The following is a 14,725-nucleotide window of genomic DNA, read 5'->3' on the forward strand; positions in this document are numbered from 1 at the left end:
CCCAAAATGTGAAATATCCATACACCGGAATTTGGTTCAGCTGTAAAAATGGTTGAGCACCTGCTTTCTATATACAAAGTCCTGGGTTCAATCCCCAGTACCTCCTAAAAAAACATGAATGAAGTAATGGTACAAGATATAACTTGGAAAAATCTTGAAAACATGGTATGTGGAAGAAGCCAGATACAAAATGTCTCATTTTTAAAAGATTCCATTTTATGGAGTATCCAGAATAGGTAAATTCATAGGGACAGATAGAAAATTAAAGGTTCATAGGGATTGTGGGGAGTGGAATGTGGAGGAACTTGTTTTGTGGGTATGGGGTTTCCTTTGGAGGGGATAAAAATGTTCTGAAATTAGATAAAGCTGATGCACAATATTGTAAATATTAATAAATTTAGTAAATGTCACTGACTGTACTTTTAACAGGCTAATTTTATGTTATATGAATTTAAATTTAGTAAATTTAGTAAAACGTCACTGACTGTACTTTTAAATAGGTTAATTTTATGTTATATGAATTTTACCTCAATAAAAAATGTGCAAACAATCTCAAGCACAGGGAAAAAAACCCACAAAAACCATAGAGAGAATTCCAATATACCCCCACTCATATTCAGATCCACCAACTTTTCCCCCATATTTGCTGTTTCATTCTATCATTTTTCTCATCATCGATCATCTGTCTATCCATCCATTCATTTATCCTTCATTCATCTACCACCTATCACTCTATCTTTATCATCTATCACTATTCTACCCATCCATCTATCTACCACTATTCATCAATCTAGCTAACTAGCCATCCATTCATCTATCTTTCTAACTATTTATCTATCAATTTTCTAAACATCTGAAAGTAAGTTGAGCACATCCTGCTCCGTGAACACTCAATACTTCCATGTACATTTCCTAAGAGCAAGGAGATTCACTTATGTAACCACTTTAAGTACAGCTGTCAAGTTCAAGTAACTTAACACTGATATAAAGCTTACAGTCTACAGTGCAATTATTTCATAAGCTTCAAAAATGTCCTTGTTGCCATTTTCACCTCCATTATTAGACCCAGTCCAGGATCAGGTATTGCATTAAATTGTCACTGTCTCTTTAGTCTCTCCCTCTCTTTTCTGACTTGGGGATATAGATTTACAACATAAAGTTTCCCATTTCAACCACTTCAAAGTACATCACTCAGTGGGACTAAGTACATTCACAACGTTGTGCTTCCCTCACCACCTTCCATTACCAGAACTGCCCAACACTTTGGACAGAAACTCTACACCATCGTGCCTTAATTCCCCATTCCCCCTCCTCACCCAAAAACCTATACCACAGCTTGATTTTAAATCTCAGCTCTGCCATTGACTAGCTCTGGGGAATAGGGCAAGTAACTGAACCTCTCTGTGCCTCTGTTTCTTTTCTTTTACAAAAATCGTGATTACAAAGCAATCATTCATAAGCTATTTAAAACCATATGTGGCGGTTTGATATTATTGGTGAATTCCAAAAGAGATATTGATTATGTTTGTAAACTGGTCTGTTCCTATGGGCATGATACCCTTTGATTGTAGTGAATTCAGAGGTTTCACTTTTACTTGATTAAATTAAGATGAGGGCTTTGACTCAGACTTGTGAGTAGGACCTTGAGCCCCGCCCCCTTGGTGGGTGGAGACTCACAGGGAAAACAACATGGCAGAGGAGAGAGCTTTGCTTTGATGTTGGAGCCCCGGGGAGAGAGCCACGCCATTCAGCTGAGAGTTTCCAGCTTGCCTTGTGGAGAGAGCAGAGCAACTGAGCCTGGAAAGAGATGAGCCCCGGGAAGAGAGATGAGCCTTATGCCAGCCTGCAGCTGAGATTGGAAGAAGTTGGGACTACGGAGCCCTAAAAGGAAGAGAAAGCTAAACCCTGGCAGAGGCGGCAGCCATCTTACTCCAACACTTGGCAACGGACTTTGGTGAGGGAAGTAACTCATTCTTCATGGCCGTGTGATTGTAAGCTCCTACCCCAAATAAATACCCTTTATAAAAGACAACAGATTTCTGGTATTTTATATCAACACCTCTTTGGCTGACTAATACGTCATACAACACCCTTCCACCAACACCTTACATTGTTGTGGAACATTTGCTACAGATTATGAGAGAACTTAATCAGACTATTACCACTAATTATGGTCTTCAGCATACACTTGGTGTATTTTTTCCATTACCCCTTATTGGTTACACAGTAGCTTCTTTGACACTGATGGAAGAACATTCCAGTATTGCTTTGAACTAATGTCCATGGGTTACATTAGTTGTATTTTTCCCATGCATCTCCATATTCTTACCACACTATAAAAGTGATGGGCATTTGTTCTAGTTTCTAAAAGAACACTCTTGTATTTCTCCTGTTGTATTAGTCAGTCAAAGGGGTGCTGATGCAAAGTACCAGAAATCTGTTGGCATTTAGAAAAGGTATTTATTCAGGGTAGAAGCTTACAGTCACAAGGTCATCAAGCCTAAGTTACGTCCCTCACCAAAGTCTGTTGCCACGAGTTGGAGCAAGATGGCTGCCGACATCCTTGAGAGTTCAGCCTTCCTCTTCTTCCTAAGGCTCCGTGGTCCAAACTCCTTCCATTCTCAGCCATAGGCTAGTATAAGGCTTGTCTCTCTCCACAGGGCTTGTTTCTTTCTGGGATTTCTCAGCTGTTCAGGGCTCTGGTCTCTTCAGCTACAAACTATCAGGTGAATGGCTTGGCTCTCTCCTCAGGGCTCTGGCAGCCAAAAGTAATCTTTTCTATGTTCTCCTTCTCCATGTATTTCTGTGTGAGCATCCACCCACCAAGGAGGCAGGCACACAATGTCCTACTGATGTGGTTGAATCAAAGCCCTAATATTAATTTACTCAAGTAAAAGTGAAACTTCTGAATTTAATATGATCAAAGGGTATCACAAGCCCAGAGGAACAGACCAATTTACAAACACAATCAGTATTTCTTTTGGGAATTCATCAATAATATCAAACTGCCACAACTATTAACCACAATCCTCATCCACCTCCAGGTTCATGACATTATGCAGTCCCTAGATTATTTTCTAGCTTTCTTTCAATTGACATTTACATCCCTTGGCTATCCCTTTCAGCCACAATTCCATTTATAAACCACCTGCTATTCATTATAATGTTTTATCATCAACTCTATCCATTTCCACACTTTTACAGTCAAGCTCATTAAAACTTCTACATACAATAAGCATCAGTACCCCTTTTCACCCCTCATCCTATCTCCTAGTAACCTGTACTCTAGTTTTCAACTCCATGTGTTTATTTTTCATATTTAGTTCATATTACTGAGACCCTACAATATTTATCCTTGTGTCTGGCTTATTTTACTAAGCATAATGTCTTCAAGATTCACCCATGTTATCATATGTGTCCAAGTTTCATTTCACCTCACAGCTGAATAGTATTCCATCATATGTACATACCACATTTTCTTTATCCATTCATCCATTGATGGACACTTGGGTTGTTTCCATCTTTTGGCAACTGTGAACAATGCTGCTATGAACATCAGGTGCAGATGTCTGCTCATGTCACTGTTTTCAGTTCTTCTAGATATATTCCTGGTAGAGTGAGTGCCAGATCATATGTGTGCCTCTGTTTCTTAATCTGCAAAATGGAAATGATGCTAAGAGAATTTACCTCCTAAAGTTGTTCAAAGCTCAAGTAAGTTGACGAGTGTAAAGTTCTGAGGACAGGGTCCGATATGTAGTAACAGTTCAATTTCCAATAGGAGTTGTTGAGATAAGGCTGAGAACTTTGCCCAATTCCCCACAAAGGAAATCCTCTCCCACAGCCATCACCAGTCAAGGTCATAGGAGAATGGAGGAGTGGCTACAATCACAGGAACAAGCCTCATTTGACTCTAATAAACCCCATCTCCTCCAAGTCCTCCTTCCCAACCACCTACACCTTCTCCCGCTCCAGAACCCTCCCCAGGGAGCCATGACAACGCTCCCTAACTGCCTCAGCCGTTCAGCCTCAGTTCTTCTCTCCTGCCTTCCAATCCCACCCTCATATCATGCACAGAAATTGAACTTCATCCCAGCTCCACCAAACTAGCCCAGGTTCATCTGCACCATCACTTCACTTGGTGAACAAAGTCCCTTCCATGATCAGGGATCACTTTCTGGGCAGTAAACAGGTTATAAATGGGCAATGAAACCTTCAACAACACACACCAAAAAAACCCACATTGGTTTACATACTGAACTATTGCCACACCATTTGTAAATAATTGTTGCCCAGGACACTCCTGCCCACCTGGTATCTGCCCAAGGAACTCAAAGATCTCCTCACAATTTAGCAGATTAAAGGTTAACACCTTTTGTTGGACTTACCCATGTCAGCTAACAGGGAGGTGGGGATGGTCAACCACCATACCAGGGAACCAACTAATTCCATCTGCAAAGACTGTATTTCCAAATAAGGTCACATACTAAGTTACCAGGGGTTATACCTTTTTTGGGAGATACAATTTATCATGTAACACAAGGCAAGAAGAGAACTAGAGATCAGAGTGAAGGAAGATTTACTAGAAAAGGGAGAGAAGAGAATTCATCCATGTACCCAGCAACTTTGGACCTTTGAGGGAGCTGAATGAAGTTGGTAAAGGGTATCAGTCAGACAAAGGGGTGCTGATGCAAAAACCAGAAGCCTGTTGGCTTTTATAAAGTGTATTATTTTGGGATAGGAGCTTGCAGATACCAGGCCATAAGCATAAGTCACTTCCCTCACCAAAGTCTATTTTCACACGTTGGAGCAAGATGGCTGCCAACATCTGCCAGGGTTCAGGCTTCCTGGGTTCCTGCCTTTCAGGGTCTTGCCTCTCTCTGGGCTCAGCATTCCTCTCTTCCCAGGGCTGGTTTCTCTTTCCTCTGTGTGCTTACTTCCTGGGGCTCTAGCTTAAGACTTCAGCATCAAACTCCAACATCGAAACTCCAACATTTAATTCAAAACCTACCTGGTACTCAGGCAAACACTTAACTAACAAAGAAAGTAGTTTTCTTTGATAAAAGCACCATTTGACTCCCCACCCTGTATGAAAAGAACTTGAAAATCTTGTTCGAGGCTTGGGTTTGAAACAGAAATCTCCTGAGTCCGGTTGGCCATAAATAAATAATTTTTCCTTCTCAAAATCAAAGAAAGAAAAAAAAACCCCAACATTAAAAGCCCTCAGTTGTGTCCTTTGCCATGCCTTTTATCTGTGAGTCCCCACCCAGGAAGGGGCAGGGACTCAACATCCTACTGGCTCAAGGGAATCAAGTAAACTCTGAATCTAATATAATTTAATATGCCCAGAGGAAAAGACCAGTTAATAAACATAATCGAATATTTCTTTTGGGAATTCATCAATAGTATCAACTGCTATAGGAGGCAAGACCAGCCACAAGCCTGAGCTGTAAAATACAGGCTGTATTTTCTGAACAGGATACAACATTGTCTCCCATCCAAGACATGTTTCTAGAGGCTTGCCTCTCCTCCAACTGGAGGCAGAATCTAATTCTTCTCCACTTGACTCTGGGTGGGCTTGTGACTCACTTGTAACCAAGAGAATATTGTGAAGAGCCAAAAGGCAGAAAAATCCAAATGTTCATCAATGAACAAATGGACAAACAAAATATGGTCTCTCTATATACCTAAACTAATTGAATGTGGGGATTCGGACAGGTATCCATACACCCACGTTCCTAGTGGCATAACTCAGAGTAGCCAAAAGGTGGAAGCAACCCAAGTGTCTATTGGCAGATGAATGGATAAACAAAATGTGGCATATCCATTCAATGGAATATTGTTCAATCTTAAAAAGGAATGAAGTGCCGGCACATGCTACAACACGGACGAACCTTCAAGACATTATGTTGGGTGAAATGAGACAGACACAAAAGGACCAACCCTCTATGATTTCTCTTAAATGAAATACTTGGAATAAGCAAATGCATAGATAGAAGCAGAATCGTGGAATAGTAGTTACCAGGGGGTGGGGGGAGGGGAAATGGGAGTTACTGCTAAAGATGTCCTAGTTTCAGTTTGGGGTGCTGAAAGCAGTTTGGAAATAGATAATGATGAAAGTTACACGGTATTGTCAATGTCCATAATATCTAAGAATTATCCAGTTAAAATGGTTAATGTGATTTTTGTTATGTATATTTTACCTCAATTAAAATAAATTATTTGTAAATAAGATAAGATACACACAATGTGATGCTCAAAGGTTAAACTCAAGGTTAAATGCTGATTCAAAACCATTTTTTAATAGATATAAAACATTTGCTTTTTTTTAATGTGGTTTATCCACCCAATGGAATGTTATTCAGTCATAAGAAGCAATGGAGTAGTTACTATTTATGTTATATCATGGAAGAACCACGAAGACATTCTGCTCAGTGAAAGAAGAAGCCAGACACAAGTGGGCAAATACTATATAATCTCACTTACATGAAATATCTAGAATAGGAAAATGCATAGAGACAGACTGGGAGTAGGGACTTACTCAATGCATATCGTGTTTCTTTTTGGAGCAATGACAGTATTGGAAATAGGGAGCGGTTTGATGGCAGCACAACTTTGTCGATGTAATTAATACCACTGAATTGTCTACTTAAGAATGGTCAAAATGGCAAATTTTATATTTTTAACCACAATTTAAAAAAATCTAGTAAAATAAAACACATTCTTTAAAAATCTGGTAAAAAGAGAAAATATGGTGGAAGTCTGCCCTTTTGGCTGGAACGTTCAGGGTTAGAACTGTGAAGTGCCATGGAAGCTCGACTGAGGCCGCTGTGCTGGGAGGTCACCCAAGTGGCACAGCCAGAGAGGTCCTGAGATTACTTGAAGCGGGAGATGCCCAGTCAGGCCCCAGCAGCTCCAGCCCCAGCCACTCTCCGACTGCATCCTCAGGGGAGCCAGAACTGCCCAGCTGAGCTCTTCCCAGAAACCAGAAGAGAAAGTCACATGTGTGGTCATTGTTTTAAGCTGCTTCATTTTATGATTGTTTGTTACACGGCAATAGATAACTGATACACAATCCTTGGGGGATCTCCTGGCATCTTTCCTTGATAGTTTCATGTCTCTCCTTTTTGCTTCTCTATTCCAGGGCTCCTCTTCCTGCTCAGTTTGTTAGGAACCATGGCTCACACAGCTGAAGGTGAGTGCTTAGGCTCTGACCCCTCCAAAGCCAAATGCCAGGGAGGGTTTGGACCAAGACAAGATCTGACACTGTTACCGGATTTTATTAAGGTTCATGGCTATATTATATATCATTGGGCCCTCCTGGGAGATTGACGGGGAAAATAAGCAATAGAAGCAGTAAACAGCTGGAATTCCTCCCCTGCCATTATCAAAGGGGTGGGATAATCAACATTTCAAAACCCAGGTGCAAGGCCTGAAGGAGCTCTATCTCCTCTGACCCAAACTCTGGCTGCCTTCTCCTCCACTTGCATCACTACACAAGCAAACCTGGGGATTTACAACCTGTAAGCGGAAATGGTAGCCTATAAATCAGCCCTCTTCATCCCTTTTCAGGCCCTTCCTCTCTACCTGGGACCCCTGCCTCTGTTCTTTCCTCCCATTTCCCTTCCCTCCCAACCTGAATAAATTACTGGCCTAACTCACCCGGCCGCCCTTGAAATTCATTTCTGCACCATAGCCAAGAACCTAGAGGAAATCCAGAAACACAGTATCCATCTGACAGTGTCTCTTCCCCCTTCTTATGGGGACACCAGTTATGTCGGACTGGACCCAGCCTGACCCAGCTTGGCCCCTCCTAATTTAACTAACTCCACCTGTAAAGACCCTCTGTGATCAGACACCAATGACCAGGTTCTGACTTCTTCCCGAGAAGGAATTCAAGCACGAGCCGCAGACGAGTGAAACAGGCAGAGGATTTATGGGGGGGTAGAGCAAGAGGACAGAAGACACATCCCTGAGGAATGGACATGGGCACTTTCGAGGGAGAAAATACAGGCTCTGCCCTGGGCTCCCCTATTTCATGGGGGCACAGGACGCCAGGGTCTGCGCTGATAAGGAGGGGCTCAGGGCACGGGCTCCAGGGCTGTGGGGTGCTGTCCACTGCCTGCTGCCCCGTGACCTCTGCAGGGCCTGGTGTGCTTGACCAGCAGTGAGGAACTTCTGGTCACTGTCACGAGGCGTGAGGTCGCTCTCCATGAGGCGAGGGGGACCCTGAAATCTGGGTGGGTGTGAAGCCCCCCTCGCCCACCCCTCCTTGCTGGCTGCCTTCTGGAAATGCAGCCTTTGGGTGCTGGGTTTGCAAGCTGGCCCCTTCCCAGCTTGCCTGGGTGACCCAGCAGGCTCATGCTAGCCAGCGGGCCTTGCCTCAGTTTCTCCTACCAGGCTTATTGGGTCTTCTGCCCCCTTCCTCCTTAGGTCCCTCCTGCCTCACCTCCTTCCAAATAAGATCACACTCAGGGGAGGTCAGAACCTGAACATGACCTTTTGAGGGACACAGTTCAAGCTAGAGCAGCATCTTCATCGTTCTGATGTCCTGGGAGCCTAAACACACGGTAAGGGGAGGCCCCTCCCCGCTGACGATCACCTGCTTCTCTCCTCCTGCAGCTACCTGTGCTCTGTGTCCCCTGAACGGTCATTGTGTCAGCAGCACTCACTGTACCTGCGATCCTGGATACAGTCCCACATCTGGGGTGGAAATCTTCGACTCCCAGTGGACATTTGAGCAGTGCAATGGTAACTGGATAATTAAAAAAAATTTTTTTCTTACTATTACTTTTTAAAAATACACAGATCACAGAAAATGTTACATTAAAAAACATGAGGGAAGCGGACTTGGCCTAGTGGTTAGGGCTTCCGTCTACTGCATTGGAGGTCCATGCTGTTCAAACCCAGGGCCTCCTTGACCTGTGTGGAGCTGGCCCACATGCACTGCTGATGCGCACAAGGAGTTCTGTGCCACGCAGGGGTGTCCCCCGCATAGGGGAGCCCCACATGCAAAGAGTGTGCCCCGGAAGGAGAGTCGCCCAGCGCGAAAGAAAGTGCAGCCTGACCAGGAATGGTGTCACACACATGAAAAGCTGACACAACAACATGATGTAAGAAAAAGAAACACAGAGTCCCAGTGCCGCTGATGAGGATAGAAGTGGTCACAGAAGAACACACAGCGAATGGACACAGAGAGCAGACAACTGGGGTGCGGGGTGGGGAGGAAGGGGAGAGAAATAAATAAATAATAAATCTTAAAAAAAAATGAGGTTCCCATATACCCCACTCCCCACTCACCCCCACTCTTCCTACATCAATAACTTCTTTCATCAGTGTGGCACATTCATTGCATTTAGTGAGTACACTTTGGAGCACTGCTACACAGCCTATGTTGTAGTTTACACTCTCCCCCAGTCCATTCAGTGATTTATGGCAGGATATATATGTCCTGCATCTATCCCTACAATATCATTCAGTACAAATCCAAGTCCCAAAAATGGCCCCACCTCATACCTCTTCTTCCCTCTTCCTGCCTTCAACAACTCCTGTGGCCACTGTCTCCACACCACTGATACAATTTCTTCCATTGCTGGAGTCCCAATAGCTCTATAGCAGAATATCAGTAAGTCCACTCTAATCCATCATTTATTCCCCCATCCCGTGGGTCCTGGGATGGTGGTGTCTGCTCCACCTCTAAATCGAGAGGGGGCTTAGATCCCACATGCATGACGGATGCAATTCTCCTGCTTGCAGTTGTAGACTCTCTCCGTTCCTGGGTGTGTTGGTTGACCATCCTCACCGGCCTGTAACATCCACATGTAAAATGGTCATGGCTGGGGAATGGGTAATTTTCTGATTGCCCAGAGTCAGGGTAGAAGGAGGCACCCAACTAACTAACAAGGCAGAAAATGCCACCCACACAACCTTCACCAGGAAAGAAGCCTGGTCCTAGGCAACCACAAAATGGGGATGATGGAATTGACTTAGTGAGGACGGAAGGGGCTGAGTGAAGTAGTGCATGTGACAGGACTTCAGGAACTGTGGAGGCTTCTCATGCAATACCAAAACTTGGCGATCAACTTCAATAGAAATGCTGTGCACTTTGGGCATTAACTCCCCATTCTCTACCCCAGCCCATCCCCTGGTAACCTATATTCTAGAATCTGACTCTACAACTTTGTTTATTCTAATTATTTCACACCATTCAGGCCATGCAATATTTTCCCTTTGTGTCACGCTTATTCGACTTAAATGATGTCTTCAAGTTTCATCCACGTTGTCCCATATACACGAGGACTTCGTTCTTTTTATGCTGAATAATAGTCCATTGTACATATATGCCCATTTCTTCCATGTCATTTGCCTGGGACTCCCTCTGCCTGAAACACCCTCTTCTGCCCAGCCCTACTCATCCTTATAACTCAAGATCAAGATTCTTCTCATAAACAAGTCGTTTTCTCACTCATAATGTATAAGCACGTCATTTGTGACAAGAACTTCATAAAGGTGGGGAAACAGAGGGGTAGAGGAAAATAGTTTCTGTATATTACTGAAGTCAAGTTGATAACAAGGCAAGTAAGATTGGTAAAGATTTAGGATGTTAAATTTAAGTCCTATGGTAACTAAAAAGAAAATATTGGAGAATATTGAGGTTCATAGAGACAGAAGTTAGAGTGCAGGTTGCAAGGGGTACAGGGAGGGGGAGGAGGAGGAGAAGGGGGAGGGGGAACAGGGGTGAGAGAGGGAGAGGGGGGAGGGGGAAAGGAGCAGGGAGGGGGAGGGGAGGAGGAGGCAATGACAAGTAAATGCAATACGTGACCCTGGACAAGTTCTAACAAGGGAGAAAAGGCTCAAAAGAATATTCTCAAGGATCCTTTTAGATTGTCCAGGCTCAAATAGCATGCCCGATTATGTTTCCACGGTACCCTCCATCTAATCAAACACTTTCCCCACCACCCAAGCTTCTTTGGCTCTCTCTCCTCACACAAACTCTAAGGGCTGAATCTTTTATCTTTAGCCAGTCGTCATCTAATAAATACGTGATGGGACTCAGTGGATCCACATCCCACTTCCTCGCCCGTCAGGTGGGGTGACTCCGAGGCATGCACTTCCCACTGTCTCCAACAGGCCCCCAGAGAAACTGAGTCCCAGTTTCCAACAGTGGAACATGCTTTTCATTTTCTGCCTTCCCTTCCCTGTCTCCCTTGACCACTTCCTTCCAGTGTTTCCTGGGGTCACCCCTCAAATAAACCACTTGCACTAGAATCCTTGTCTCCACACATGCTTCCTGGTGAAACCAACCAAAGTCAATGAGGAAAAGGAAAAAAGAGATAATCGTTACCTAAACTGGCATGCCTCAGCAAAGACAGATCCCGGAAAAAGGGGCACAGCTCTGGGACACAGTCGTTGCTCCATTAATCTTTGTTGAATGAATGATTAATTTCTCCTTTGTGTTTCAGATATCGATGAATGTAGTCCACCCCACAGCATATATTGTGGATTACACGCTGAATGTCATAATAAAGAAGGAGATTTCACCTGTCGCTGTAATCCTGGATACGCACTCATTTCTGGGGCAACAGAATTCAAGAATGCCAGTGAAAACACTTGTCAAAGTAAGAAAATCCTGTCTTCTTGTTTCTCTTCCTCATTTTTGGTTGAGCCTATCACACACACAAAAATAGAGGTTCTTGTTTGGGGCCAGAGCATGCTTCAATTTTCTGGAGGGAAATAAATGATGGAAGGAAAAGAACCAAAGGAAGAAGGAAGCTCATGGAAATAATGGGATGAGGGAGGCCAGTGGAGTTTGGAAATAGAGGAGAGAATGAGGTGGTGATTGAGATGGAATTCTTTGGATTGCAGGGAAGAGAAACCCACTCAGGCTAACTCAAGCAGAAAGGACAAGTTCACATAAGGAGACATGGATGGGTCTAGGAACTGGAATCCTTGGTTTTGGGGTTGTCCTGTGCTCTGCAGGGTCCTGAGGGGCATCCTTGGGCTCTGCCCACCAGATACCAGTAACACCCTCCCCTGTTGTCTCCAGATGTCGCCAAATGATCCCCGGGGGAGCAGTACTGCCCTGGGTGAGAACCATTGTCCCATGCTGTGATGAGGAGCTCAGTCTCCAATCCCCAAAGAGAACAAAGGGAGTGGCCTCAAATCCTCCAGATGTTTTTGATGGAAACGTTACTGTATTAGTCAGACAAAGAGCTGCTGATGCAAAGTACCAGAAATCAGTTGGCTTTTATACAGGGTATTTACTTGGGGTAGGAGCTTACAGATACGAGGACATAAAGCATAAGTTACTTTCCTCACCAAAGTCTATTTGGGGCAAGATGGCTGCCGACGTCTGCGAGGGTTCAGGCTTCCTGGGTTCCTCTCTTCCCGGGCCTTGGCTCTCTCTGGGCTCGGCTGCTCATTCTCTGCTCTCTGCAACTGCAAACTATCAGCTTTTCCCGGGGCCTTTTCTCTTTCCTCATGACCAAGCTCCTGTGTGTGCTTACTTCCCAGGGCTCCAGCTCAAAACTCCAACCTCCTTTCTCTGCAGGGCAGTTTCTCTGTGAGTCCTCACTCACTACAGGGCAGGGACTCAATGTCCTACCAACACATCATAGCCTTAATTATTATTTAATCCAGTGAGAGTAAGACCTCTGAATCCAATACTCTAATATATGACTGGATGAACAAACCAGGTTACAAACATAATCCAATATCTATTTTTGGAATTCATACATAATGCTAAATGGCTACAGTCACCCAACTTGCTCTCCCACCCTCCACCACTTTGCTTTCAGTCCTAATAATGACTTCCCCTTGCATCTTTTGCAGACAGAATCGCAAAGCCACCAACCGCTGGAGGCAAGGAAGAGGTGAGTGGGGGCTGAACCCTGGGACCTAGATGGGGATCAATGATTTACAAAACCCCAAATCTGGGTGGATTTAGAGCAGGATGCTGCCCTCTATGGACAGGGATCTTTCCCAGACCAAGAGAGATGGACTAAGAGGGAGTGTATTAGGGTAGGCTCAGCTGCTACAACAAGAGCCCCGAAATAGCCAATGGCTTATAAAAGATGAGCATCTATCCTTCGCTCCATTAACAGTCCCAAATCTCACTGGAGTAGTGCAGAGTGAGGGTGGGAGAGTGGGGGGAGGAAGACATGAACCCATTCTAGGGCAAGAGCCAGATGACAGGCTGTTGGAGACATGCGTCACTCACTCGCCTTGTTAAAATTCATTCTGTAGGCACTAAACGGTTATTATACTTAGCACTTCCTTCGCCTCTCTCTTAACTGTCTTACCATATCCATTTTCCCCTGCTTCCTTTTTCATCATGGTGATATAAGTATTTTAAATTTTGTGATTTAACCACTTGTGAGCACAGTTCAGCAGCATTCAATACATTCACAACACTGTGCAACCATCTCCACCACCCACAACCAAACTTTCCCATCACCTCCAACAGAAACTCTGCACCCATGAAGCAGTAACTCCACATTCTCCCTTCTCACTAGCTCCGGGTAACCTCTAACTTAGTTTCAGTCTCTCTGAATTTGCTTATTCTAGGTATTTCATGTAAATGGGATCATGCAATATAAATACTTCCGTGCCTGGCTTATCTCATTTAGCATGGAGGGTCATCCATGTTGTGGCATGCATCAGAACTTCATTCTTTCTGCAGATGAATAATGCCCCGTCATACAGATGGACCATGTTTGGTTTATCCAGTGGTCAGTCGATGTACCCTTGGGTTGTTTCCACCTTTTGGCTATTGTGATTAATACTGCTACAAACATCCATGCACAAATACGAGTCCCCGTCTTCAATTGCTCTTGGTATATGCCTAGGATGTGATTGCCCAGTCATATGGTAAACCATCTGACATTTTTAGGTGCTCATGAATTCTTTGGGACCTTGCTAAAGTACACCTGGGAGGGGCCCAAGGGCCTGCCTGTAACAGGCTCCCAGGTGAGGCTGTTGCTGCTTGTTTCAAGACCACACTTTGAGTACAACCATGTGGGGATCAGAGGGAAAAACGGTGTTTCAAATCACCTCGGTTAAAATTTTTTGCTGTTTATTATAGCAGAAGAAACACAACTCAAAATGTCTTATTTTAACCACTTTCAAGTGTACGATTTAGTAGTATTAATTTAATCCACAATACTGTGTTACCATCACCAACATCCAGCACCCCAAATTCTATCACCTCAAATAGAAATTCTGCACCTGTCAAGCAATAACTCCCCCTTCCTGCCCCTGGTAACCTATAATCTCTTCTCTGTCTCTATGCTTTTGCTCATATATTATATATTTAAAACCTCAATTTGGCCATTCTTTTCTGGCCACTGGCCCATCTCTTTGCTCTCCTGCACAGGAAAATTTGATTTAAATTTTCCAGTTAGAGTGTCCTTAGGAAACATCTATTTCGGGGTTTCCCTCCCCCTGGCCCTACTGACAATCAGCTGGATATTCTCTGTAGCAGCATCCCCGCTGTCCACCCACCAAATGTTAGTAGCACACCCCACCCTGAGTTGTAACAACCAAAAATGTCCCCAGACACCACCGTGGGGGCGGGGGGCAGAGGAGGGCATAATCACCCCTCGTGGAAATCCCTGGTCTATTTCCAGCAGGCTTGCCACTTTGGGAAAAGATGTTAATAACTAACCTTTATATCACAGACCTTCCTCTAAAAGTTTAGCATCTCAACTCCTTCAATCCTCCTAAAAAC

At 44.1% G+C, this 14,725-nt stretch overlaps 1 protein-coding gene across 2 annotated transcripts in view; it reads left to right on the forward strand.

Annotated features, from left to right (window-relative positions):
* Window positions 1-14,725, forward strand: part of LOC101411537 (adhesion G protein-coupled receptor E3-like) — a 74,411-nt gene that overhangs the window by 41,207 nt on the left and 18,479 nt on the right. For both annotated transcript variants that reach the window (XM_071212772.1, XM_058290482.2), the window contains exons 2-5: window positions 7,142-7,192; window positions 8,620-8,748; window positions 11,460-11,615; window positions 12,829-12,869. In XM_071212772.1, the coding sequence (XP_071068873.1) occupies window positions 7,174-7,192; window positions 8,620-8,748; window positions 11,460-11,615; window positions 12,829-12,869 (345 nt within the window). In that variant the 5' untranslated portion in view covers window positions 7,142-7,173. The remainder of the gene's footprint in view (window positions 1-7,141; window positions 7,193-8,619; window positions 8,749-11,459; window positions 11,616-12,828; window positions 12,870-14,725) is intronic.

The sequence above is a fragment of the Dasypus novemcinctus genome, chromosome 30, assembly GCF_030445035.2.
Source record: "Dasypus novemcinctus isolate mDasNov1 chromosome 30, mDasNov1.1.hap2, whole genome shotgun sequence".
In the NCBI taxonomy this organism is placed as follows: domain Eukaryota; kingdom Metazoa; phylum Chordata; class Mammalia; order Cingulata; family Dasypodidae; genus Dasypus; species Dasypus novemcinctus.